The sequence below is a fragment of the Saccopteryx bilineata genome, chromosome 1 (assembly GCF_036850765.1).
Source record: "Saccopteryx bilineata isolate mSacBil1 chromosome 1, mSacBil1_pri_phased_curated, whole genome shotgun sequence".
NCBI lineage: Eukaryota > Metazoa > Chordata > Mammalia > Chiroptera > Emballonuridae > Saccopteryx > Saccopteryx bilineata.
The window spans coordinates 154,129,925-154,157,861 of record NC_089490.1 but is presented as its reverse complement, the minus strand read 5'-3'; the positions used below and the strand labels follow the sequence as shown (position 1 = coordinate 154,157,861).

The window sequence follows — 27,937 nt, the reverse complement described above, 5'->3', positions numbered from 1 at the left end:
CGGCCAGGGCCTCCAGCTTAATATTGATAAGACTGGGTGACTAGGGGGTAGGATGGAGTTTCAGGTTGGGAAGATTAGAAATTGCTGGAGATGGATGGTGGGGATGGTTGCCCCACAATATAAATGGACCTCATGTCACTGAACTGAACACTTAAACAAGGCTCAAGCGGCACATTTGAATTTATTTGTATTTATGCATATTTTACCACAGTTAAAAAAACTTGTACTCCTCACCTGTGAGGCCCTGCCAACGTGGGGCCATCTGATCTTCCTTCACCAACTGCTCCAGCTACACTGGCCTCCTCACCTCTCCTTCAAGTGAATTCCCACCTCAGGGCCTTTGCATGTTCCCTCTGCCTGGAAGACTCTATCTGTATATCTCCCCAGGGCTATCCCTTCTCACCCATTCCTGGCTCAGCTCAAATGTCACCTCTGGCAGACCCTCCTTGACCCCCCTCTATCCTCCCCAGTCATCCCTACCTAGCACATTATCTGGCTTTTACTTGATTACACATTATCACTACCTCAGCTCAAGTCCTAATTTGCTTGATTGTGGCCAGTCTCCCCACTAGGCTGTGAACTCCATGAGGACAAGGGTCTTTGTCCGCATACAGTGCCTGGCACATAGTAGGTGCACAATAAAATTTGCCGAAGGACCAGTCAGAAACGGCCCCCATGCAGATGAAGAGAGAGATTCCCCCTGACTGTCCGCATTCCGACACTCAGCACCTTAGAGTTCTGTTAGCTGCTGGGACCCAGCTGTGAGTCTGGCAGGTGCTCCCAACTGTTTAGGGCCATACTACTGCCCAGGTCCCACCCCTGGGAGACAGAGCAGACCCAGAGCCTTGGGAGCCGGTGGTTGTAAACAGTTTTATTGATGGGGAGGGGTTAGGGAGGCAAATTCCAGAGAGGGTCCAGATCTCAGCTGGCCACTCAGCTGGCATGCATGGTTAGCTGGAGGTCGAAGGGGAGGTCACAAAGGGACAGGTGGCATGGGACCCTATGACCACCTTGGGGCCATATTTACAGGGGGGCCCACCCGCCTTTGCTGTCCCCCAGCCCTTTACACAGCTGCTGCCAGTATGATTTATGGGCAGGCCCTCCTGGCCCCCCTGCTTGAAAACCCCCTCTCTGTCTCCCCTCCAATTCCTAACTGGCATCTTGGAGGCCGCCCTGGCCTTCTGGAAGCGCCTGCGTCGGCTCAGCCAACGCCCAGGCCACTGGGGCCGCCACACTCACACACAGACACACACCCTGCATGAGAGCCCATCCCCTCGCACACTCCAGCAGCAGCCCTCAAGGGCACACACACGCACACCTCCCTCCCCTTCCCGGCCCCTCGCACACAAACATGGCATGCACACACACACACACTCACACATGCCAGGAACCTGGGTCAAGGAGGGACCCGGAGGGGGGGCACTTGAGTCTGCAGCTATGGCCCCCTCCTCATCCTGCCACCACTAAGCCCCCAGCCACCACCCCAAGAACGGAGTTGTGCAATTGGGTAGAAAACTGCAAAAACAAAAAAAACAAAAACAAAATACCCCCCCAAAACAACGCAAATTGGAAACAAACCCAAACCCACGCACAGAAGGTCAACCTCAAATCCATAGCACATCCTCCCCCCACAAACCGCCTCATGTCCCGCAGCCCTAGTCAGGGTGGGGGGCCAAACCATTGTGCTTCCGTGTGGCAGAGGCCCCCTCCCCCTGTGCACTGGGGTAGGGGGTCTTGAGCACCCACTCGGAGCTGGGCTGGATCTCTTGCTCCTGTTCCTGTGGCTGACACAGCTGAGGCGTCGGGGGCCCCGGCCTAGGGCACGGGGGGCGCAGTCCTGTCTGTCCCACCGTAAGAGAGAAGGTGGGCCAAGTCTGTGCTGGGCCGGGCATGGCGGCCACGGTGATGGTCACCTGGCCGGCCCTCGCCGCTGTTGAACGTGTGCGTGCGGCGCAGGGTGGTGGCTGCTGGGGCGTGGGGACCTGGCCTCCGAAGGCTGCCTGTGGGTGGTGGGCTCCAAGGCCGAGGGAGATTGTCGGTGGCCCCGGTTGGATCCACGGGGCCCGTGGGTGCTGACACTACCCGTCGGCGGTCTGGGCTGGCGTGGGGCGTGAGTGGGAAGTCGTTGTGGGAGGCCCGGCAGGGCGCAGGGGGCTGCTCCCCGGCCCGGGCAGGGGCCAGCAGCAGCAGGGAGGAGGAGGCAGAGGCTGGGAGCAGGGGGTGGCTGTGCTCCCAGGCACAGGGGCCCAGGGCGTGGGGGTGCGGGGTGGGCAGGCGCTTCTGGGGCAGCGGTGTCTGCTCGGGTGTGGGCAGCAGCCCAGAGTCCAGGTCGTGTGGGCCACCCTGAAGCAGTGTGGCCTTGGTCCACCCATTCTGCATTAAGGGGGCCAGCAGGGCCTCAGGGGGTCCCCCAGCTCCACTGCCACCCCCGCCCCGGCCACCAGGGCCACCTGCCCGGCGCTCGCCCAGCCGGCTCACGCTCAGTACGGCCTCGCTGCCCCCGTGGGCCAGGATGGCCTCCTTGTCCTTGCGGCGGGCTAGCTCACGTCGCTCGCGGAGGCCCACGTACCAGCCTACGCTGAAGCCCGACACCACGGCACCCACCACAAAAGCCGCCACTGACGATGTCACCAGTAGGTTCACTGATACCAGTCCGGCGCGCTCCTCTGAGAGGCTGGCCCGCAGGAGTCCTGGCCAAGAGGGCCATGTGAGATGGGGCTGGCTAGGGGACAGTTCTGTCCAAACTCTGGCCACCTCAGGCTTTTCTGCCCATTTGTCTATCCTCTTGAAGTCTATCTGTCCATCTTGTGATATCTCTTTGTCCCTTCAAAAGTCTGTCTCAGCATCTCGGTTTCTTCGGGGCCTATCTGTCCTCTCAAAGTGTGTTCATCTGTTTGTCCTATGGTATCTTTCTGTCACTTTAAATTCTGTTTATCTGTTTGTCTCTTAGCATCTGTCTCCAGCATCTGTCTCTCATTTTCTCTCTGTCCCTTTCAAAGCTTGTTCATACATCTCTCTGTCCCCTGGCATCTGTCTATCCCCTCAGTTTGTCCATCTGTTTGTTGGCCTCTCTCTGTCCTTCACCTTTCTCCCTACCTGGAAGATGGACCCCTTTCCTTTCCAAAGCTAGTCCCCCCCCCGAATATGGGCTGCAAAGGGCATGAGGACCCCAGGAGAGGGTGCCCAGGTACCCTCCCTTTCCCGCACTTACCTGTGCAGTCTCCTAAGCCTGAGGTGCTAGCCCCGGACACATCCTGCTCAAAGGTCACCCTAATGGGGGGAAGACAGACACAGTGAGCCTGAGGAGGGGCAGGGGGAGTCCTGATCATCAGGCAGGTCAGATCCCCTCCCCCGTCCTCCTTTTCCCCAGTACCTGGTACCAGGGCTGAGGAAGATGCAGGAACCATCAGGGGCCCACCCGCAGTAGGGGTCCTGACTGCCAATGCAGTTCCTAGAGCAGACAAGAGACCCGGCAGCTCCATCAACCACAGCCTCCTGCACCTCCTACTATCAGCCTAGCAATCCTGGTGACTAATCTCTGCAATGGGGGCTATTCATTCTCTATTTTACAGATAAGAAAACTGAGGCTCAGCAAAGTTCAGTTTTGCCCGAGCGGCAGAGCTGGCACTGATGCCCAGCACGCTTGCCCAGAGTCTGGTCTTGACTCTGTGCAATGGCATCCCTGTTGCCCCGATAGTGGGCGTGGGTGGGGGTTCACAGTGTGGAGGGTTCACACAGAGTTCAGGGGGTGCCAGTACTTTACATATTATCTTTCCCCCCATTTTAGAGGTAGGGAAACAGCCACCTCCCTGTCCTCAGCTTCTGCTCCTGCTGCTCTTAAAAATATCACTCAGGCTGACTCGTGGTGGCGCAGTGGATAAAGTGTCGACCTGAAACGCTGAGGTCACCAGTTTGAAACCCTGGGCTTGCCCGGTCATATATATATGTACGTTTTTTTAAAAAAAATATATCACTCAGGTCCCACTCCCCTCTGCCCACAGGCCTCCAGGGCTCCCACCTCCCTTGGGGTAAAAGCCAAACTCCTCCCCACAGCCCACAAGGCCCTGCATGACCTGCCCCATCCTCTTCCTGCTCTTACCTCCTCCTTCACTCCTCTCCAGCCACATGGGATTCCTCACTGTTCCTTTAGAGCCCCACACACAGTCCTGTCCCAGGACCTTTGTACGTGCTGTGACCTATGCCACACTATTCTTTCAATATGTCAGGATGCTGTTGGGCCCTTAACTCAAACTCAGCTCTTCCCCTCTTCCCATGCTCATCTGCCCTCAATCACCCCCACATCCTCCCCCCAGCAGTGGACCCAGGGGGCACTCACTTCATGCATCCTGAGTACTGCTGGCAGCGGGCCACAGGCACACGGACCACACAGCGAGGGAAGGCCACCAGCAGGCCTCCTGAGACCACATCCAACTCCAGGCTCAGCAGCCGTTGCCCTGTTTCACTGCCACCTGACTGTCCACACCTGAGGATGAGCAGATTAGTTAAGACTCAAGGGCTGACCCCATCTCTCTGTCCATTGGCCCTGCCTCCTGTCCTCTGCTGGACCTCACCTGTCTGGCCGGTAGGTCTCGAACTCTTCAAGGAAGACACTGGGCCCAGAGGCGCCCAAGGCACTGGCATTGGGCCAGATGAGGAACTTGAGGATAGTGCCTGCCTCAGAGCCCAGGAAGACGATGGTCTGGTTGCCCCAGGGGCCGGCACCCACATCCACAGCCACTCGAGTCAGCTGGTGCCTATGACCAGGGCAGGAGTGATCAGTCTGGCTCCATGGCCCCTTGGGTCCCACCCCACCCTTATGGGGCACTTAGAGACATCACCTACATTGGGCATGGTGGGCATGGGCATGCTTAATGGGTACACATCACCCTCCTCTAAAACAGACTCCCAAACTGGTTCCCAATTGGGCCTGTCTCCCTCTGTGTCTGTCTGTCTGTCTGTCTCTCTGTTTTTCTGTCTCCCTCTCTCTGTTTTTGTCTCCCTGTCTCTGTGTCTGTCTGTCTCTCTGTTTTTGTCTCCCTCTCTCTATGTCTGTCTGTTTCCCTCTCTGTCTTCTTCTGTGTCTGTCTGTCTCTCTCTCTCTGGGTCTGTTTCTATCTCCTTCCCTCTGTCCTTCTCCCTCTGTGTCTGTCTCCCTGTCTCTGTCTGTCTCCCTGTCTCTGTGTCTGTTTCTGTCTCCCTCTCTGTGTCTGTCTCCCTCTCTGTGTGTCTGTCTCCGTCGCCCTCTCTCCATGTCTCTGGTCAGCCCCAGAGCTGCATACTCTCTCCAGCAACACTGTTCTTCATCCTTCCCTCGTGTCCAGTCAGCCCCATCCTTCCTCCACGCCCACCACCCCATCCTGGGCTTTCATCTGCATCCTCTGCCCCACCAAGACCCCAGCCACTCATGGGGACTGACCGTGTCAGTGTCCGCACTATCCAGGGTGCGTGGCCCAGTGAGGGCACCGCCTCGTCCATCAGGGGGTGGGTCTTGACAAAGTTGAGGATCTCATCCGGGAAGGCGCTAGAGGCGTTGTACTGCATGCCGGGAGCTGCACAGCACCCAGGCCTGGATGGGAATAAGGGTGTGGTCAGGGCAAACTGGGGCTCCCATATAGGGGCTCTGACTCTCCAGGGGACCCAATGCCCTGCCCTAAAGGCCTTAATTTCCCCCCAGCTATATAATGGGTACAGTTGAACTTGGCGACAGCCTGGGAGTCCTCAGCCTTTGGTTGTGAGGACAGGACCCCCTCCAGGCACCTGTCTTAGGATGGAGGGGGCTCTTACCGGGGCCGCGGCACCTGATCCTCTGGCACAGGTGTCCAGATGGACTCAGGGGACTTCTGCTCGCGGAAACGGCCTTCAAACACGGCAGCCACCTGTGTCATGTCAAAGGCGCAGACAGCAGAGCCGGGAATGCTGGGGAGGTTAGGTGAAAGGGAACAGTGAGCCTGGGGGAGGCCCCTCTTCAGGCAAGTGGTGGAGGAATCCTTGTTCTCAGGAGTTGTGAGATATTCAGTCCCCTGGGCCAGGGATACCACCTACCTGCCCCCTAGTCATTCTGCTTCCTGCGCAGCGTTCAGACAGGATCAGATTTCAGCTCCTCCACGGCCACCCACCTCCTGGCCTGCACTATCACTTCCCTGAATGGCTAGTCTCCTAGATGCCACTCTTGCCCCCTTACAACCCATTCCTTCTGCTCCTTACTCTCCCATCCCAGGATAAAACCCAGGCTCCTCCCTGCAGCCCATCACCGCTCTGCCTCATCTTGTCCACTCTCGCTTTCCTGCCTCCATTTCAGCCACATGGGCTCCTCCCAACTGTTTAAACCTACCAAGTTCATTGCAGCCTCACAGCTTTGCACATGCTGTTCTGCCAACTTGGAAAGCTCTTTCCTTTTCCTCCATCTCATACCACTGAAGCCTTGTTCCAATGTCCCCTGCCCCAAGTAGTTCTGACTCCCTCCTTTAAAGGCGGTGGATACTGATATCCCCCATTTGCCCAGTTCTGACCAAAGGGCCTTGGAGAGTCATTGTGGCTTTGTTCTAACATAGTCTGGGGCCAAGGCCTCTTAGGGTCCAGTCTTGCCCAGCCCAGGACCCAGGGAATAAGGAATGAGTGAATGTGGGACCTCTTAACTCATGCCCAGTTTTGCTCCCATCAATGCCCACTGACCTGTTGCTGGGGGTGGAGAAGACAGCAAGGACTATGGGCCGGCCTCCCAGGCTGACCACGCCCGTGACGGCCTGCAGCACATTAAAGTAGAAGTGGGAGTCCCCAGGCACCGAGCAGTTGAGCCGCGCCTTCAGGAAGGACGTCCACTGCTTCTCCAGCACACGAGGGGAGCCCCCCACATCATTCTTGCACACCCGGGCCACGCGGGACACCACCACCTGGCATGACAGTGGACAGATGGGGCCTGAGTCCTATATCCCAAAGGTCACTCTGCCCACCTCCCAGGCTGGGATGGAGGGGCCTGGCCCTGGTACACTGTGGGGTCCTGGCCAGTCATTGTATCCTTCTGGGCACCAGAGTTCCTGTGGAAATGAGGATCATACCAATGTGGCAATCATAATCATAGTCATTTACACTTACAGACCAGTCCCTATGGACCTGGCACTTTATTATCATTTCTCACTTTCCTCCCAAAACTTGACAAAGGAGGGCCTACTAATATCCCCATTGTATTGATGGGGAAACTGAAGCACAGAAAAAGAGAAGTGACCAGCCCAAGGTCACACTAGTGGTAAATGGCATTCTGTGCACTTAACTGTCTGGCTGCTGGGATGGAAGGGTCAGGTAGAGGGATGGAGAAATGATGGATGGACGAATGGATCAGTGGATGGATGGGTGGGTAAATGAATGATTTCAAGGAGATAATGATCGATAATGAAGGAGATAATCAATGGATGGATCTGTGGATGAATGGATGTCTTTCAGCTCTAGGCCCTACCACCTGGGCCTCTCTGAGTGGGGAAATAGGTCTTTACCTTCTCCAGGTAGTTAAACTCCATTGCGATCTCCCGGAAGAAGAAATAGATGTGGCTGCCCCACTCCACTGCGTGCACAAAGTAGGGCTCTAAAGGAGAAGAGGGGTCAGGACCCAGCCCCTGACACGAGAAACAGTGCTTCTGGGGCTGGGAACACAGCCTGGGTGGCTGTTTTTACAGTGAAGGAAGGGACCTCAGTTGATTACCCAGGCAAAGAAAATGGACTCAAAGTTTTGGGATTTTGTGGGGAGGAGAGGGTGTCAGGATTCTAAAATCACTGTGTCTACCCTCCACAAACAGTAACATCTACTAGTTTTGTCATCTTCCTCCCTTGTGTTAAAGAGCTGCTATACCTCTTCTATAGTTCCACCCATTTCCAGCAAGTTCTACTTTAGGCCCAATTTCACTCTTTCCTCTAGCTTTGTCTGTAAAGAGGCTAATAGGTTCCAAAGATGAGATGGGAGTCCCCTCCCTTTCTCCTCTGGGACTCTTATTCTGGTGGGGTGGGGGGATTCGTTGAATGTCCATCCCACCTTTAAACCACTTGGAGTCATGTTTCACTGTGCGCAAAGTGGGGCGCTCTCCGAGGCTGCGGTAGATAACAGCATCAATGGCTAGAAAGTCGGTAACAGTAGCTGTGAAGAGCATTCCTTCTGGATGGGGGTGATGGGAAGAAGCAGGTGAGAGACTGGATCATAGAGGTCAGAGGCTGTGTGGGACAATACTTGATCTTCCAAAGCTCTGTCTACCTTACTGAGCCTAAATGAGCCCCTGTCTCTAGGCTGGGCCCTGACCCCACCTAAGCCCTGAGCCTTAGCTAAGCCCAGAGGTGAATTTAATGGTGCATACCCTGGTCCCCAACTTCTGAAGGGCCCTGCAAAACCCCAACTTTACACTTTTTTCTATGACACCAAGTTTGGTTTTATATGTGTAATTTTAACATTAATAGTACATAGTATTTTTTATTTAAAAATATTGTTAACATGTATTTTTATTTTCCCTGCCTCTCTTTTTTTAAGGGGCCCAATATTTTTTTCTGTGCCCGGGGCCTCAATCGATCTTAATCCGCCTCTGGCTAAGCCCCACCAACACTGCTGAGGCCCTGAGCTCAGCTGAATCCCTGCTGCCACTGAGCCCCAACCCTGGGCTGAGATTCTGCCTGTTTCACAGCTAAACAGTCTTCCAGCCACCTTCTAAATCAGTGGTCCCCAACCCCCGGGCCACGGACCGGTACCGGTCCATGGGCCATTTGGTACCAGTCCGCAGAGAAAGAATAAATAACTTACATTATTTCTGTTTTATTTATATTTAAGTCTGAACGATGTTTTATTTTTAAAAAATGACCAGATTCCCTCTTACATCCGTCTGACTCACTCTTGACGCTTGTCTCGGTCACGTGATACATTTATCCATCCCACCCTAAAGGCCAGTCCGTGAAAATATTTTCTGACATTAAACCGGTCCATGGCCCAAAAAAGGTTGGGGACCACTGTTCTAAATGACCCCCAACTCCAGCCATGGAAACTGCCATGCCTTGCTCGGGACTAGGGTGATGGTCAGAGTTGGGGATGACACTCACCAGAGAAAAGGGCGACGTTGGCGTGTTTGGGGTCATATGGGCAGCGGGCCATGCCACTGATGTTGTCCCCAAGTGGCTGTAGTGTGTTTATCTGCAGGGGGACAGGACCTGAGTGACAGAACTCCTGGCCATGCCCAGCAGCCCCCAGCTTCCCTATACCCCCACTCCAAGGGGAATCCAGCCTCTATCTTGGATGCTGTGTGACTTGACCAGTCACTTAACCTCTCTGGGGCTCAGTTTGTTGATCTGTAAATGGGTCTAAGAGTCAATTCTAGTTAATCTTATAACTGGGTCATAGGTTAAGTAACTAGGGCTTTCCTGACCCTGTACAGGCCTCCTTTGGAAGCCTCTTCTTGAGTTCTGGGTGAGGAGGGTGGGGATCTGGGAGGAGGTTATGCAGGTGGGGAAAGGGCACAGCCAGTGTAGGGCTGGTGAGCAAAGGTCCTGAAGTTGGACCTGGGACAGCCAGAACTTCAAAGGGCAAACTCACGCTGTAGTTGGCGCACACTGGGTTGAAGGCATTGGAACCACACACAAAGAGTGTGGATTCGTCCCGAAGAAGCAGCACCTTTACAAAGTTTCGACATTCGCCCTGGGGTGAGGAAGGAATAGAGAAGCCAAAGTTGGTGTGGTCAGTGTGTGGCTAGAGTAGCGGAAGAACCAGGGCTGATGGCAGGGTCAGGTATGTGGGCATGTCTAGGTCTTCGGACAATGTTAGGGGCGTGGTCACGGCTAAAATGGTACTGGTTGGGGGCATGGCCATAACTAAGGAAGGGCCCAGGACAGGGAAATACCTACTTCCTATCAGTGGCCATGGAACGGGTAGAGCAATGGCAAGACCTGGCCTACAGATGTGGCCACGACTTAGGACCCGTTTGGGGGTTGTGGCCAAGCTCTAGGCATAGCCATGACTACAGCAGGGTCCAGACCTGGGATGAAGGGTAGGAGGATTTTGCCTCAGGTGTGGCCAGGCCAGATTGGGGCATGACTTGGGGCATGGTCATGGCTGATTGGGGGCATGAGTTGGGCCCACTCACCTCCTGCTTGCCCTTCATCCGACACACATTGATGTCACTGGGGTTGGAGCGCCAGGTCAGCTTCTGGGGGCACAGGGTGCTGGTGAGGGGTGAGGGGTATGCAAGAGCCCTACAAACCCCCACTTGGGTAGGCCCGAATCCACCTTGCTCCCCAGTGCAATGTCAGCTCCCTCTGGTGGGAGCCCCAAGCACTGCCCCTTCCCTTCCCTCCTGTGACCCCTCCTCACCCTCTGGTACCGAAGCTCCGTGGAAGTGGGGGGCTCCAGCTCCACCCGGTACAGGTTGTCCCTGGGGGGTGTGTGGTTAATGAGGCTGGGGGCATGACAATGCCTCTGCTGTGAGCAACTCCAACACTGCGCATGCCCTCTCCTGCTTGTGTATGCCCTTACCTGTCTCCTCATGCCCCAAAAGACCCACGGGTTCTAGCACACCCATGTTCCTTAACACGCCGCCTCAGGCTTGCACACCTGACGGCGTGGGGCCTCACCCGACATGATAAACTGTCCAGTGCCTTTACATCAGGAGCCGCACTCGGCCCCGCCTTAGGCTCCCCTCCTGCTCCCCCTGTCACGGTCATCTGCTGTGGGCAGATGGTATTAAGTACAGCAGTCACTTCTCTGTCCTCCCTCTTTCCCCAGTGTCTGACCCCTGCAGGTCCCTCCTGGGAACGTGGTTCTCACAAGGGCCTCTGTCCCCACAAACTCACCAGGCTTCCCTCCTACTTCTTAGCCTCTCTCTGGCTTCTTCCCTCCCACACTCACACCTCCTGAGCTGCCTCATCCACTCTGTCCACTTTAATACCAACTACACCTTCACGACAACACCGACAAGTCCTCTCTCCAGCTTGGGCCTCCTCTAAGCTCCATGTTCATCATCTAGCTGTCCTTCAACACTGTCACATGGAGGGCTCACGGGCATTTCACACTCAATGTGGCCTTTCTGAGCCCAACTGTCCCCTCAAACTTGCTACCCTCCCCTCCCCCCATCCTCCACCTCTGACTTGCCCCTGGACTCTGTCCTTCTGTGGGTGCAGACCACAACTTGGAAGACACCCTCAACTCCCTCTTCTCCTTCCCTCCCACATCTAACACACTAGCCAACACTGTCTCCTTTGCTTTTAATGTCTATTCAGAGTTCACCTTCTTACCCCTCCATGGCCACCACCCCATTCCAGCCCCATCATCTCCCACCTGGACCAGCTCAGTCCCCTCCAACTTGCCCCTCCCTCATATGTCCTCCTCAAAGGAGATGCCAGAGGGTGACTGTGAACACCTGAGTCAGGTTCTCTCCCTTTACTATAGCCCTCCTGGGCTCCCACCTCCCTCCAGGTGAAAACCCAAGTCTTCCCCTCAAGTCTGGAGGCCCTGAACAACTTGCCCCTGTCCCCTCCGTGCCCTGAGCTCCTGCCTCTCGCCCCTCACTCACTCTGCTCCAGCCACATGGGCTTCCTTGCTGTTCCTCTAACATGCCAGGCACAATCCTGGCCTTTGCACATGCTGCACTCTGCCTGGATGACTCCCTCTTGCCCAAATTTCCTCAAGGCTGACTCCTCATTATTTAGGTTTCAAATCAAATGTCACCTCCTCATTGAAGACCTGGGAAAGCACTTCACACCCTCTGTAGGCACCTGGTGAATTCTGACCAGTTGTCCCCTCCACTAACACACACACCATAGCAGGCACTACCACACCCAGAGTTCAGCACCTTTAGAAGTCCCACCAGGTGCACGCATTCACATTCCAGCCAATCAATAGGCCCCATCATGAAAACTACCCCAAAGGCTTTCACCTGCTGCACATACTCTGCCAGAAAGACCCTCATACCTGTCCCCAATGAAGAGCGTCCTGTTGACCCGCAGGACCCGCTGGATATTGAGGTCCTCAGCACCCTCTGGGAGGGCTGCTGGCCCGCTGCCCACGAACACCGGATAGTGGTTCAGGTCTGGGGGAAGGGGAAGAGAGAAGTGTGACTCAGGGCCAGGGTGAACCTGGCCTAGTGAGCCCCTGGGGGAGAGGGATAGCATGCTCAATTGGGGATCAAGACCCTTCCCAGTATGCCCCCTCCCCCAGGGTCCCCACTCACAGTCCCTTGGGGCCACACTGAGTGGCGGTGGCTCCTCGGGGAAGAGTCCGTGGGCACCTCCCAGAAGCAGCAGAAACAATAGGGCCGGGCGGGGAGGGGGGGCTCTCGGGGTCTGCATGGCGAGGTCAGGGTGAAAGGAGGTGACACCTGCCGGCGAGGGGTGGGGTAGTGAGCAGCGTGACTGCACTCGCCGCCAGATGGCGCTCGCAAGCCACAGCGGCCAGGACCTTCCATTCCCAGAAAAATTTCCAACTGGGATAAATATCCAGTACTGCTCACAAAAATTAAGGGATATTTTATAGCTTCATATTCATTTTGAAATATTTCCTAATTTTTTGTGAGCAGCATAATTGAACAGTAATCATGACACTAACAACAATACCAGCACTTGTTTAATTACTAGAACTTTCTTATCATATTACCTATATTAGTGAAATCTCAATAAAAATAATATTTAAATTATTTTAAAATTATATTATTTTAAATAATTATAATTTGATAATGGTAATAGATACATTTCAAAAGATATTTAAAAGTCAACCTCAAAAGATATATTAAAATTATTACAATTAAAATACGAACATCTTAAAAAAATATGAACATCTTTAAATAAAAGGCTAAAAAATTCAAAGGTTCTTAGAATTTTAAAAACCACAAACTGGGAACTGTAGTACTTTAGGATCACATAATATTCCAGCTGACCAGAGGCCCTGGTAAGTCTGACCTTCTTCTGGATTCTGTCCTTGGCTCCAGTACCCCTGTGACAGGTGCCTCAATACTTCCCCAGGGGCCTGTTTCCCACTCCCATTCAAGAGACTTTACAGAACCTTCCAGGCGTGTGGAGCAAAGACCACCCCCCACTAAATGATGATTTAGTTGGTGGAAGTGTTTGTAGAACTCACCCTCTGGAACCTAGCCCTCCATACCCCTTCCAGAAAGGGGTGCAGTCCAGAGGCCCTGAATAAAAAACTCACAGCCTTGTCCTTCTGAGAAGTCACGGCAAGCTCCATGCTTTACTTGTCCTGTCTCAGCAGCAGGGACATTTCCAAGCCCTCCTGCCCTGGCCTCAAAGGAAATTCTGAGCTCCTGGAGGTGGAGGTGATGAGAGAACTTTGGCCCTGGAGTGCCTGCTTCCTGGTCTTCAGGGCCAAAACAGGAAGCTTTTGCATGAACCATCACGGCTTCCTCTGCATGACCCTGAACTTCCAGGATTTGTGATTAAGAGGATGCCCGAATCCCATGTGCACAGATATGGCATTCCTTCCTTAAGAGTTTCCTTCCCCAGCTCCTCCCCTGCTCCACAGTCCCCCATGGCTCTCAATGACCCCAGATCCAGCCCCCAGCTGCTGCCTGGCATTCAAACCCCCCCACCTTGACTGCCAGCCCGCTCTTGCCTGTCCCATGCTTCTCCCTGATAGCCCCCATCCGGGTAACCCTGACCTTTCAGGTGCTCTGTCTGCTCTTGCCTTTTTAAAAAAACACATTTTTTACATTGTGGCAAAATATATATGACATAAATTTGACCATCTTAACCTTTTTTGTTTTTGTTTTTCCACCTTAACCATTGTTAAGCGTACAGTTCAGTGGCATTCAGCACAGTCACACTACTGTGCAGCCGTCCCCACCGTCCATCTCTAGGACTTTCTCACCTTCCCAAACTGACACTCTGTCCCCTCTAAACACTCCCTCCCCATCCCTCCCCCAGTCCCTGGCTCCCACTATCTACTCTCTGTCTCTATGAATCTGACCCCTCTAGGAATGTCCTATGAGTGGAACCACCATATTTGTCCTGTGTCTAACTTATTTCACTGAGCATAATGTCCTCAAGGTCTATTAATCCATGTGGTAACATGCATCAGAATTTCCTTCCTTTTTAAAAAAACATTGATTTTAGAGAGGAAGGGAGAGAGAGAGACAGAAACATGGATCTGTTCCCGAATGTGCCCTAACTGGGGATCGAAACTGCAACCTTGGTGTATTAGGACAATGTACTAACCAACCAAGCTATCCAGCCACGGCCAGAATTTCCTTCCTTTTTAAGGCTAAATAATATTAGTGTGTGTGGATGGACCACATTGTGTTTATCCATCATCCATGGATGGATATTTGGGTTGCTTCTACCTCTAGGGTAGTATGAATAGCGCTGCTGTGAACAGGGGCATGCAAATATCTCTGAGAATCTGCTTCCAATTCTTTTGGGTATATACCCAGAAGTGAAATTGCTGGATCATATGGCAATTTTGTTTATTTTTTAGAAAATGCCATACTGTGGCTCCACCATTTTACATTCCCACCAACAGTGCACAGTATTCCAATTTCATCACCTGTTGACATTTTTTTATAGTAGCCACTCTAATGAGTGAAGTGATTCTCTGTACTTCTTCATGTTAGTGTTAGTTATTTTGATAATACAGAACTGAACCCCACATGCTCTTTTGGGGGAGTCTGGGCCAACCTTCTACACCTGGCCTCAGTTTACCCTCCCACCTGGGGTTACCGGAGGCCTCAGCACCTCCCCTAGTTTCCCCCCAAGACCATCTGCTTCTCTCCATGAAACTCGAGGCGCCTCTGCTAGCAGCCTCCGGCGCCTGCCTGTCGGGAAGCTGCCCCACCACCTGCCCAGCACCTGGCCACTGGGAGCTGCCACCAAGCAGGGAAGTGTGTAGCAAGCATATGCACCCCATGGCATGCAGGGCACCCGTGCACCCACATGTCTGTGTGCCTGTGGAGGGGGCATGCTTCCTGCCTGCAGACCTGAGACATGCATTCATGCTCATGGGGGTGGGGCAGTCATAAGTTAATAAAGTGGTAGCTCCCGCCCAGGAGGGTTCAAGCTGTGTCTGGGCCTCTCAGCTTGACCCCTCAACCATCATTCCAATCATGACAGGCAATCAATCCCATTCTACAGATACGGAAACTGAGGCTGAGATGGAAATTCCTCAAGGTCACCCTACTGCATCTCCTCCCATTGTAAAGTGCTCCTGAACCAACTTCCCAGGTACTATTAAACTGCCTTAGTTACTGTAAGTTTGTCACAGGTTTGAATTTCCTTCTGACCATTTCTCCCACCTCTCCAGCCAGGGTGTCTGAGCTACTCTGGGGATCCAGGGCTTCAGTATAAATTTTAGGATCAGCTGGCAAGTTCCAAAACAAACAGCAGATAAACACTGTCAGGATTTCCACTGGAAGGTGCTGAACGTATAGATGAAATTGAACTACTGACAGCTGATTCTCCTCCACCCTAAGCGATGCTTCCTTGGTCCTGCCTGTTTCAGCTGAGAGCACTGGCCACGCCTGGGAATCACTCTCCAACTCCCTCCAACACTGTCGCTGCCCCAGTCTCATTCTCACCTTCACATTCAATGCCAGCAAGTCCTGTAGCTCTGCCTTCAAATTGATTCTGAATTCTCACCCCTTCCCAGTCCTCTCCTTGGTCAGCCCCCATCATCTCCCACATACACCAGTGCAGTACTCCACCCTGGTCCCCTACCTAGCTCCCGCCCTTGTGCCTTCCAGCCTGTTTTCCCTGCAGCAGCCACCAGAGGGCCTTATGAGCAGCTACCTGAGCACCTATATCAGGACCTTGCCACCCCTCACTGCACAGCCCTTCTCAACTCCTACCTCCCTTGGTGAAAGCTGAAGTCCTCCTAGTGGCCCACAATCCACAATGCCCTGTATGACCTGCCTCCATTTGCTCCTCTCTGCCCTATCTCCTCCTCTCTCCTCCTTGCTCACTCTCCTCCAGTCTCCTCACTGTTCTTCCATCATGTCAGGCACAGTCCTGCCCTAGGGCCTTTGCACAGGCTGTTCCCCCATGCCTGAAAGCCTTTTCTTTTAGATACCCACAAGGCTCCCTCTTTATTTCAGGTCTCTGCTGAAATGCTGCCTCCTCAGAGAGTCCCCTTTCACACACCCCAATCACCCTGGACTCCAGCAGCCTCTCCCCTCCCCATGTGTACCCCCCACCCCTACCTGGTGTCATGTTTTCAAAGGGTCCTTTTAACCCTTTACTTCTCCAAATGTGGTCCTTGAACCAGCAGCCTCAGGCTCATTTGAGAGCTATTAGAATGCTGAGTCCCATGCCTCATCCCAGACCCATTCAACCAGAGCCTGCATTTTAGCAATATCTCCAGAGACCTGTGTGCACAATAATTCAGATAAGCTTGGCTTATGCATGGAAACCCCCATATGAAATAATCACCCATTTAACAGCTTGTTCAGAGTCTGTCTACCCCCTGGATTGTGAACTCCATGAGAGCAGGCCTGAGGGTATCTTGGCCAATGACATGTCTCCATAGTGTCTGGCACACCATTGGTGCTCAATAATGGCTTGTTGCATGTTGATGAACTAAGTGTCAGCACTAGGAGTTGAGCCCAGATTGGACCTTTTGCCAGGTTCAGTTTTGCTCATCACCTTCAGGGTACCACAGACAGGTAGATACCGCCCCCCAAAATGTCCATGGGCCCCAAAATCCACTGCACATTACAGTGTCTGTGTGTTCGCATATATCCACAGATGGAACCACAGAACAAGCATGTGCCCCAGTAGTTGTGGGCAGTCAACATGTGTGTGCACACACCTGTGTGTCCCAGTATTACACACACACACACACATACACACACACACATGGGAAGCTTCTTTCTGCACCTCCCTGTTGATTACTTTCTGGCTGCCAATTTCCAAGGACCCCAATTAACTATTGATTAGGCTTTCTACCCACCCTCCTGCTTTTCCCAGCCCAGCTCAATCTCATTGATGGATTGGGGAAACTGAGGCCCAGAATGAGGGCTAGACAGAAAGCAATGCTAACCAAATAGTCCCAGGTTAGCAGCTCAGTCTCCAATATGCACAGTCTAGGTTCAAATCCTGGCTCTGCCTCTCATCAGCTGTGAGAATTCTGACAGTCACTTCCCCTCTCTGGGCCTCAGTTTCTCCATCTACAAACTGCAGGTGACTATAAATCCAATATTAAAATGATGCTACGTGGTTGAAAGGACTTAATATAGATCAGCAATGTCCAACAGAAAACCATGTGTGCACATGTGTAATTTAAATGTCCTAGTGGCCAAGTTGGAAAGGTGATTCAATAGCCACATGTGGCCAGTGGCTGCCATTTTGGACAGCTCAGCTCTAAATGAAGAACTGAGCACAGTGAATGGAATAGCAAGAAGGTTCTGGAGGGTGGGGGAGGATTCATGGGATTTTTCCCCTTTTCCAGACAAGATGATTTCCCATTCTGTAAAATAAGGCACTAGAACAGAGCCTGGTCCACGTGTTCCGTTTATGTGAAATGACTTTGCTGGATAATCTTGGGTCAGCAGCTGGCCCTCTCTGGGCCTCTGTATCATGGCAGAAACTCAGTGACCCTAGGCCAGCCTCAGAGCCCATTTCTCTATCTGCCATGGCAAAGATGGGGGTGAGATGCCCATCTCCAGTTCCATAGAAGGAGCTCCTGTCAGCCCAGCCATCCCAGGATTCCAGCTCCGGAGCCCGGCATCCCCAAGGAGATCGAGTAACCTGGCCTGGCAGCCAGGCCCCTGCACTGTCCAGGTCTAGTTACCGGCTCTGCTTACAGCTGCCTCCACCACCTGCCTCATTCGCCCGCGTCACAGCCCAGCCAGGCTCTGGAGCTGTCTAGGAACTTGGTTGAGCAACCAGAGGGTGTTCCTGGGGCCCTGGGCATGGGGAAGCTGTGGAGAGACCCCCTTCCCCCCCCAGTGCCCTCTCAATGCCAGTCAACTCATCTCCCCTAGCCTGGAAGGTGGCCAGTGTATCCCCCTTCATCCTTGAACCTCCTCCCTGTTTCTCCATCATGATAACCATCACCATCTGGTTATCATGAAGCGTAAATGAGCTATGCATAGTAGGTGCTTAAAAAACTACATCTATTGACTGCTGTGAAGCCTTGGGTTCAGCCTCCCCCTCTCTGGGCTTGCTTCCTCCTCTGTGAATCAATGATGAAAATGTCAGCTCCACAATAGCAGGGGGTTCTATGCACATAGTAGATGCTCAACACTGAATGAATGTCCCACGAGTAGTTCTTACAATGGAAAGACCTGTGAGGATATGTTTATTCCAGATTTCCTGAGCACCAACTGTGCACCATCATGGCTAGGGGTAGAGCCATGACTACGACTGTGTGTCAAAGGCTTGGCATAGAGCTGGGCATGCAGTCAGCACTCAATTAATGCTGAGCGTCTCTTTTGAACAGGATGGTACTCATAGTACCTGAGTCTTACCCATCCCATAGCAGCCCAGGGGAGTCAGCATTTAAGCTAAGATTTTATGAAGTCCCCACTATGTGCAGTGCTGAGCCAAGCCCTTCACACGTATGAACTCATTTCCTGCCCACACCAACCAGATGAGGCAGAGACCAGCACCATCACACCAGCATCATCATTCCTGTTTTACAGAAGTAATACTGAGCTTCAGAGAGGTTAAGTCACTTGGCCAAGGTTGCACAGCACAGAAGAATACAGCCAGAATTTGAACCTAGGCATGTGGTTATACTGCTTCTTGCTGACATTTATGGAGCGCCCACAATGTACCATCTGTCTATGAGGCTGCACAATCTGAAACATTTTGAAGATAAATGAGTGGAGACCCAGAGAGAGGTTGCCCTGTCTCTAAGCCACTGAAGGAACCAGAGAGGAGACCAGATGGCAGAGGCAGGACCTTGAATGGGGGACACGAGCAGATCCCTGGGACTCCCAGCCCAGAAGGGTAGGGGGTGCTCCTAGGTAATTAATTTTAATCACTGTTTGGAAATTGGGCCGCCAGGAGGCAAATCGGAAGTAGCAACTTGTAATTAGGAATGGGGAAGGAGGGGTGCTTTCTCAGTGATTCTGAGACCATTCTGAGGAAATTAAAGTGTCATTTATATCTAGTGTGTCATTAGAGGGTCCGGAAACAGGCTGCTCAAGGGGGCTGGGATTCCTAGGGAAGCCGGGCTGGGGCTAGGGTGCTTGGCAACCACAGATTCCCAAGTGGAGGGCGCTGGGAAGGCCTGGAGGCAGATGGGCCCTGCCCTCATCCCCAATTTGGAGGAAATGCAGTCAGGCCCTGCTCCTGGGGCCCAGTTTTGGGAGACAGAGGGAAGTAAGGTTTGGCTTTCAGGACTCCACTTTAGGAACAACAAAGATCTGATCCTTGTCCTTGTTGTCCTCCATCTGAGAGCAGACAGGAACTCGTGCCCCACTCACTTGAGGTTCTGGGAGCCCTCCTTTCCCCCAGGCTGAACCTCCACCAATTCCTCCAGTCACTGTCCCTCGCAGAGGCCCTGCCTGGGAGGACACAGGGATCCCCAGGTGGGACAGGGCCAGAAAGGCATGTCTGTAGGGGGATATCACTGAGAGGTGCTAGGCTGCAGACAGGCAGGGCTGTGCCAAGTGCTGCCGAGAACGGAAGACCTGGCCAATGAACTTGAAGAAGACAAAAGCTGGAAATAGGTCCCAAGGGAAGACCCTGGGGTCAGAGCAGAGCACAGGTCCTAGTGGTCAGGGCTCAGGAATGCCAGAATCGAATCATTGGCAGAGTGACATGAACTCTGGGTGATGGGTCATGAGAAATGTGCATCAATGGAGAAAAATAGCAAAGGTTCCTGGGTTTTGCTGGTTGACCTCTGGGAATTTGCCACCTCAATCTGTGACTTCTCTCCCCAGAGTTTGGGATTAGACATTCAAAGGGAAATAACAGCAAACATTTATGGAGCATCTATTGTATTCCAAGCCCTCTGCTAAGGAGCTTTACAGAAAATACTAGTAGGGTAGGTGGGAGGGTTTCTTCTCACCATTTTACAGGTGAGGAAATTGAGGTCTAGAGTGGGTGAGTGGCCTGACCTGTGGTGGTGCAGTGGATAAAGCGTCGACCTGGAAATGCTGAGGTCGCCGGTTCGAAACCCTGGGCTTGCTTGGTCAAGGCACATATGGGAGTTGATGCTTCCAGCTCCTCCCCCCTTCTCTCTCTCTCTCTGTCTCTCTCTCTCATCTCTAAAAAATGAATAAATAAAATTAAAAAAAAAAAATAGAGTGGGTGAGTGATGTGCCCAAGGTTGCACAGCTAGGAAGTGGCTAAGCTGGAATTTAAGTCCAGGTTATCTGGTCCAGACATCACACTTAACCATAGCATTACCTGCCCCAGAGACAGGGGCTCTCAATCCCTCCCCACATTCATCCATCAGCAAGTCAAAAATCTACCCCATCTATCCACTTCTTTTCCCTTCTACTGACTCAGCCTGGCCAACTCCCATCATTACCACCAGGACCAGTGCAGTCACCCCGCCACCACCCACAGCGCTGGCCATTGCTGCTCTCAGTCTGTCCTCCTTGCAGCAGCCAAGAGGCACTTGTGGTTACCTGAGTCAGGTCCCACACTCCTCTTCCCACAGCCCTCAGGGCTCCCACCTCCCTCAGGGTAAAGGCCCAAGTCCTCCCACAAGGCCCTGTACAGCCTGCCCCTCATCCTTCCCCCCTCACCTTCTACCTCTTTCCCTTTCACTTACTCTGCTCCAGCCACATGGACCTCCTCCCTGTTCCTCCAATATGCTAGGCACATTCCTGCCCCAGGGTCTTTGCTCAGGCTATGCCCTCTTCCTGGAAAGCTATTCCTCTAGATCTACAAATGACTGGCTCCTTCACATTTTCCAAGTCTCAGATCAAATGTCACCACCTAAGAGACACCCTCCCTACTCCATCAGTTCTACCCTTCTCAGCAATATTATCCAGTATTATCGTCTTTAGGGCACTCATTATACTTAATTTAGTTTCTCTCTCTAGTTGGTGTCCATATCCCTACCTGGCTGTGGGCATGACAAGGGCAGGGTCCAGTCAGCCTTGGTCATTGCTGGGTCCCTAGTATCCAGCTATGGTCAGTGCTTGTTAAATATTTGTCAACTTATCAAATGAGAGCAAAGACCCACAGTTCCCATTGCAATCAGGGTCAGAGGCCATAATTTTTGCTTTTCAAAGTTATTCCTTTTTCTGGAGTAAGAAAAATAGGACTATGCCTGACATTTTGCCTGCATTCTCCTGTTTAAATGTCAAACCCTGAGAGAGAGTAGCATCTATGTTTTCCTGATAGGGAAACTGAGGCTCAGAGAAGGGGGTGTGAATGAATGAGTGAGTGAAGAGATGGACTCAAACTTAGGTAAGTCTGATCCGAATGTTGTGGCAGTCTCAAAGGCCAATAATTCTGAGTGGCTATTTCAACTGCCTGGGGCTCTTACTCCAAAGAAGAAAGAAGATTCTTCTGAAATTATCAGAAAACATGTGGTCTCCTCTGGTGAACTCCTACATACTCATCATAGTCCTAGCTGCTATGCCCCTCCTCAATGCATCTTCTCTGATCCACTGAGCATAACCCACTTTTACCAGTCCCATTTGCTCACTCTGCCCAGGCCCTGACCCCATGTAGTAGAGGGCCAATGCCCATCTCTGTTTCCCTTTCCCCCTGAGAGCCAACTAGAGCTGAAAGCCTCCCTCTCTGGGATCCCAGTGTCACTCAGCATGGGGCAGAGTATATGGGGCCACTGCTGCATTTGTTGAGTGACAGAGCTCCCTAGCTGCCTTGAACTAGGGCCCCGCTGAGAACCCACAGTCTACTGGGCTCCTGTATTTGGGAAGTTCTCTCCTAGATCTGTCCTTGGAATGTTGGTCTAGCCTGGGCCAAGGTGCATCCTGGGAAATGTAGTCCTCATTACACAAGGCAACCCTCCCAGCAGGTCCTGGGGTGGCCACCATCGGACACTGGGGTCAGACAGTGAAGGGTCATTGAGGGTGGCTGGTGAGGGGCCGTATCCTTGCCTAAAGAGAAGAGGGTCCCGACTTTCCAAGCCACCTCTTTAGTGTTCTAACACCTGCCACTTTATCTGGCCATCCCTAAAGGACAGGGGACAAATGACCATGAAAATAAAAGATAATTTTGTGGCTCAGGTCCAGATCTCTTAGGCCACATACTGAACCTTGGCTCTGGCAAGCCAAGCCTGCATCATTCATGATGGTGGGAGTATCTAGGGTGGGGTCTGTCCCTTGAACTCCCTTACCCTGCAGCCAGACACTAAGATCCTAGATAATTCAACAATAGGATTTGAGGCAGGTGGTTAGGTCCTGTGTCTTTTGTGGGGCTGCCTTGAGCCTCAGTTTCTCTATTTCTGCTAAATGAGGCTCCACCTACAATCAACCCCAATCACTGCTGGGTCTTAGGAATCAGTCTGAGAATCTGCAGCCCATTAAGTGACTTAGGATTTCAGAATCATGTGTCTTAAACATTCCAGTTTAGAAAACCCATAGTACCTGGAAATTTAGAAGAAATCTGGAGGGCCCCCTGGGCCTGACCAATACCAGAATTATTTTTCCAGTATTTTGGAAAGATGGCTGTCAAACCCCACTTGCCTGTCTCCCATGATGGGTGGCTCACCACCCCTCCAAACAACTAACTTGGTTTCCAGGAGCCTGTCTCCTGGTAGCTACTCTTTCTCACTGTTGTTCAAGATCTGAAATGTTGCCCCTTCAATTCTCCTGCTCTAAAATCTTCCATGGCTCCCTATTGCCCTTGGGATAAAGCCCACTCCTTAACTTGGCATTCACAGCCCCTGCCACCTCTCAGGCCTCCTTGTTCATTGTTTTCCACTCTGTAAGGATTCCAACTCAACACATAGTGGCTATCTTTGCTGCTCCTTCTACCTAGAATCCCTGACACCCCTGTTTCCTGGCAACATCCTTTTCATCCTTTAAGCCTAATGCCAGCAACCCCTCCTCCAGGTAGCCTTCCCTGCTTCCACTGGTCATGACTCTGGCTGAGTCCTCTCTGGGCTCCCAGCATCACCTGGCAAAGGGGCAGGCACACAGGAAAGGGCCACACCCTAGGTTCAGCTAGGGACATCCTCCATCCCAGGAGACAGGTAGCAACCAGCATGTCCTTCAACCCCTGGGGACCTAGCTCTCCTGTCCTGCTGGCTGACGTCAGGGTCACCTTCCCAAGGGCAGTTTGATTTCTATCTTCTAGGTCCAGCCCCAGGTAACCCCAGCAACTCCTGTCACAAGCCCTGGGAGGCCACTGCAGATGACAAACTCTTCCAGAGGAAAATCTCCAGCACCTTCTTTCCCCAGGGGACAGAAGCCTAGAACAAATCCAGGGCATTCTTAAGTGACCTCTCTCTGCCTCACCTACCTCCACTCAGCTCCTAATCCCAAAGAGCACCTCCTGGGGAGATCACAGCCCAGAGCCGGCTAGAGAGCTAAGGCCATACCTCTCAGTCCTCTCTGCCTTTCCTTCTACACTGAATTTTTTCTTGGAGAGGGGTGGGGCATTGGAAGCTCCAGGTCTAATTTCTGCACAGCTCAGGGTGGACAGAGGACTGGATTCAAGGGTAACCTTTGGGAGGGTATTTGGGTTTCAAGTTGGGGGCATGAACTTGACCCGGTCTAGCAGCCCCAAGAGCAGAGAGGCCTGGCTTCCCTTTTCACACACTCTGCCACCTCCCTTGTCCTCTCAGTTTTTCCATTCTGTTCTTGGGAATGTGCTGGTATAGGGTGAACATACTATAGTTTAATGAGGCTTATGGCAGGCTGCCACCTACCCAATATCCAGGGGTCTCTTATGGACCCCAGCAACCCTCAGCTACTTTTCTGTAGAGCTTGAGACTGAGCCCTCCTCTCAGGTGAGTCCTGACCCCACCCGTGACCCTATCCATTACCCCACATCCTGTATTCTCTTAAAATAAAGTTTCAGCAACTGCCCAGATAAATCTGAAATTTTTATACTTGAAAGAAATCATGTTTACTAGGACGTGGGAAAGGGGACGGGGCAGGGGAGTGTATGGGGGAGGGGATGTCTCAGGGTACTGAACTTTTATTTTGGACCCCTTGAGAAGCTGAGGAAACCCAGAGAAATATAAAGAAGTGCAATTTTGCAAATGGGGCATGCGTCCCTTCGTAGCCTCAGCCATTGGTCCCTGTTCCTCCTTAAATCCAAATCCAGACCCCCAAACCCCAAGTCCCAGTTCACTTTGGGTCTGGGGGTCAAAGATGACAACCTTAGGGTTGTCAAAGGATGCCAAAGATCTCAGCCAGAGAGGGCTGAAGAGGGGTTGAGGGTGTGTGAATGGTCTCAGTCCCAGGGCTCTTGCAAATATTTCCAACTCCAGTGGCCACATATCCCAGTCAGGAGCAGAGGTTCCCCATGGTACACCCACTCTGGGAAATAACCCCAACTGGAGGGTGCTGGGAGACAGAGAGCAGGACGGGGGGGGGGGGGGGGGGGGGGGGGCGGCGACGACGACGACATGTGACCCTCACCCCAGGGACCAATCAGAGTCTGCAGGGGGAGGGGGGTCACACTCAGTGACCCCCACCCTGCCCAGCCCACTCAGAGAGAGATGCTTTCTTTGTCCCTTTTGTCACCTCTTGGGGGACCCTAGAACCCCTCAGAGTAACCACTGTAGCGAGGGGTATCCGGACTGGCTCTCTCCCTCCACCACAGCTCCTTCCCTGTGGCCAGGGCCCTGGACTCGATCTGGGCCAGGGAGGAGGCTGGAGAGGGCTCAGGGGCAGCCAAGGTATGGTGGCTGAGGGTGGAGTGGGGTGGAGGGGCCTCACTGTGCTGGGACCACCACCTCAGTCCCGGTGGCCCTAGACTTAGCCCTCAGGGCCCCGCCCCTTATCAGTCTCCATCCCGGGCCAGCAGGCTCCCTGCCTGCTCTGAACCTCCCACCTGGGCCCAAATCCAGCTCCCCAGCAGCAAGGCCGTAAGCCCCCATTATTGTCTCTTACATCCCCCCAACAAAATCTCCACCCGCTGCGGTGCCAACAGAATCCCCATTATAGCTCCACATACAGGCCCCCAGTCAACATCCAGCCCCCCCCCCAGCTGCGGTGCCATCGGACACCCCCATTACGGAGCCTCATTCAGCGCCCCAGGCCCAAATCCAGCTTCTTCAAGGTATTGCTACTGGACCCCATTATAACCCTCCATACAGCACCCCCCCTAAAATCTAGCCCCCCCCCAGTTGCGTTGCTGACAGATCCTCCCGTTATAATGCTCCACAAACACCCTCCCGGTTCCAAATCCTTTCCCTTCCCAGTTGCGGGGTCTTCAGGCCCCCCCATTATAGCGCCTGATCGGGTCTCCCGGTTAACATTTCAGCCCCCCAGCTGCATGCCTACTGGCACCCCCAGGGCAGCGCCTCCCCAGCCCCTCTCGAAAACGCCCCGGGGCGCTTACCTCGGAGCCGCGGCCGCTGCGAGTGCGCGGGAGGGAGCGCGAGGACAGGAGGACGCGGGCGGGGGCTTGGGGGGGGGGGGGTGTCGGTGCGCGCACCTGTCCTGTCCCGGCCCGCTCAGCCGGGCATCCCGGGTGGGGAGGGGGGCTGGGGGCGCGCGCTCCCCCGCCCCCGGACCGCGGCGCTGCGCTAGGGGAGGGGGCTCAGCCCCGGCTCCCCGTGCGCTGGCGTCGGCTCCGGGGGGGACGCTGCGCGGCGGCCGGACACGGGGCGCGCCTCGGCCGCATTTCCTTCGCCCGCCGCGGCGGCCGCTGCGACTCGCGGCTTGCCACCTCCGCCCCCCCACCCTTGTCCACCTACCCCCCACCACACAAATCGGGCCGGAGCTGCGCAAAACACGGCCCGGATTGACGGCTGCGCGGAACGGAGGCAGAGCTGGGTGGGCGGCCCGAGGCTCTGGGGGTGGATGCGGGGGATGGGAGAGAGACCCAAGAGAAGGCTCTCTTTTTCTGTTCAGGTGGGGCGCCTAATTGCACAATCCCTTCCCCTACCGCTCCCCCCCAGCCCCCTCCCAACTTCCTGCTCCGGTTCACTCTGGCCAGATTCACATCCCCAGGATCCATCCCCAGTCACACCCCTGGATGATGAGGTGGTGTCAGGAACACCCGTGGTCTACATGGCCCCCTTCATATGAGGTCATTCAATCCACAAGCATTACATCTAACACTCAGTAGACATGTAAGGAAACTGAGGCACAGAGAGGTGTCTGGTCCAAAGTCACCCAGTCAGAAAGTGGGGAATTGACCTGAGCCAGCTGGCTCCAGAGATTGTGGCACACATGCTGTCTGCCGTTCCACGTTCCATCATTCTGTGCAGCCTGGTAGAGAAAAGGGTTCCTAGGGCCTACAGCTCCCGCTGGGCCCATGGGGATCATTCCTGCCCCCTGCTTTTGGGACTCTAAGACAAACCATCTTCTGATTGTAGAGACCTCCTTGTAACCTCCCTGTCCCTCTGTGACCTGAGGACAGTGGGAGTCCCTCTCAGGGACTCAATATCCCTGTCTGTCCAAAGCACCTCCCCATGTGGATGTGACCATGTATGTCTCCCCTACTGGTCTCGTCAGCATTTCCAGTATACAGTAGGCACTCAACAAACATTTTATTATGTTTTTATCTAATGACATTTCTTGAACACATACTGTGTGCTGGGGCCACTTCTGAGCCCTTGATGCATAAGTCACTTCATTCACTCATCAGGGCAGCCCCATGAGGCTCCCACAGTTGAGAAACCAAAACGCAAAGAGGCCAAGGAGCTTGCCCAAGTGCACAGGCAGATGGGAAGAAAGCATTAGTCCTCTTACTGAAGGTTATAACGCATCTTCTGTGTGGGCCTTACCCATTGTCTCATCCATAACACCAACAGTCCCAGGGCTCACACAGGCTGTGTGGCGTCAAAACTTGAACCCTGCTCCCTGGCCAACCCGTTTCTTCCATGGCCTAGGCATCTCCCCAGGGGCTGTCCTGGTGACCACAAACCTCCGCCAGCAGCCCGGCCTTCCTGCCAGTGGTTTTGTCTTGACCCGCTTTCCGGCACAGCCAGAGTCCCAGGCAAATAGGCCTGCACCTGCCAAGTATCAATCCCACTCCCTGTGTCCTACCCACCTGGGGAGATGAGGCCTCCCAACAAGGGTGGGGTCTAAGACACAGCACCTCCAGGTGGCAGCCAGGCTCTGCACCTTCCACCTCCACACCATGACCTGTGCTGTGCCCACCCCCTGGCATGTCCTCCCTTTCCTGAAACTTATTCTGTCAACAAACATTTATTGAGCACCTACTTTTTACCAGGCCCTGGGCTGAGCAGTGAGCAAGACAAACCTGCAACTTGCCTTCAATCTATCAGGGAAGACAGAGGAAAAAAGGCTGAGATGGACGAGGGCACTGTGACTGGGTGGGGACCCAGGAGGACCAGAGAAGGTCTGGGGGGCCATAGAAGGACAATAGATGGATTTGGAAAAGCACATGGAGCGTGGGGTGAGGGATGGAAAGGGAATATTAGGAAGAGGGACCTGTTTGGACAAAGGCCCTGAGGAAGGCCCCACCCCCATGGCCCAGCTCAGCTGTCATTCAATGTTCAGTGGCCATGAATGGGTCTTTCATGCCCCGGATCAGGGCAAGGTCAGACCAGGCTGCTCCCTCCCCCGCCCTGGGCTCCTGAATGTCTGAGCCCTGACCTGGAGGAGGGTGGCAGGAAGTTCACAGCTCACCCCGAGGCCCGGGGAGGGGCAGGACTTCACCCGAGGTCGCCAGAGCCAGCATTGCCCTCTCAGTTGTGTGACTTTAGGCAAAGCCCCGCCCTTCTGGGCCTCAGTTTCCCCACCTGAGCTGCCAGTTGGACAGCACTGTGCTCCCGTCCTGCTCCGACTGGGAGAAATCCAGTGCGGGTTTTGCGGGCGCCCGCAGCCACGGACACCTTCAGCCCAGCGCGGCCCGGCTGCGGCCCCGGGTCGGAGGGGGCCAGGGGAGATCTGGAGGGGAC

At 53.7% G+C, this 27,937-nt stretch overlaps 1 protein-coding gene across 3 annotated transcripts; it reads right to left on the bottom strand.

The window, feature by feature from the left end:
* Positions 1-966: 966 nt before the first annotated feature.
* SEMA6B (semaphorin 6B) lies at positions 967-25,733 on the bottom strand. Of its 3 annotated transcripts, none has more exons than XM_066275309.1 (17): positions 25,405-25,733; positions 12,186-12,332; positions 11,927-12,044; positions 10,331-10,391; positions 10,104-10,166; positions 9,557-9,658; positions 9,067-9,157; positions 8,021-8,140; positions 7,488-7,576; positions 6,673-6,890; positions 5,785-5,916; positions 5,417-5,566; positions 4,572-4,754; positions 4,337-4,483; positions 3,374-3,451; positions 3,212-3,270; positions 967-2,690 (listed from the first exon to the last, which is right to left on the bottom strand). In XM_066275309.1, exons 2-17 carry the CDS (start codon positions 12,301-12,303, stop codon positions 1,816-1,818), a joined length of 2,604 nt encoding a protein of 867 aa, XP_066131406.1. In that variant the 5' UTR covers positions 12,304-12,332; positions 25,405-25,733; the 3' UTR covers positions 967-1,815. The 3 variants fall into 3 exon arrangements, with proteins under 3 accessions (XP_066131406.1, XP_066131417.1, XP_066131396.1); XM_066275320.1 differs by lacking the exon at positions 25,405-25,733 and adding an exon at positions 13,160-13,291; XM_066275299.1 differs by lacking the exon at positions 25,405-25,733 and adding an exon at positions 13,088-13,243.
* Positions 25,734-27,937: the final 2,204 nt, after the last annotated feature.

What these genes read in the sequence shown, in the direction of transcription:
- SEMA6B (XM_066275309.1), bottom strand. Translation starts at nt 12,303, where the DNA reads ATGCAGACCCCGAGAGCCCCCCCTCCCCGCCCGGCCCTATTGTTTCTG. An exon ending in GGATGAAGGGCAAGCAGGAG is followed by an intron (nt 9,659 to 10,103) that starts GTGAGTGGGCCC and finishes TCCTCACCCCAG; the next exon opens with GGCGAATGTCGAAACTTTGT. An exon ending in TTCCTCAGCCCTGGTACCAG is followed by an intron (nt 3,271 to 3,373) that starts GTACTGGGGAAA and finishes TCCCCCCATTAG; the next exon opens with GGTGACCTTTGAGCAGGATG.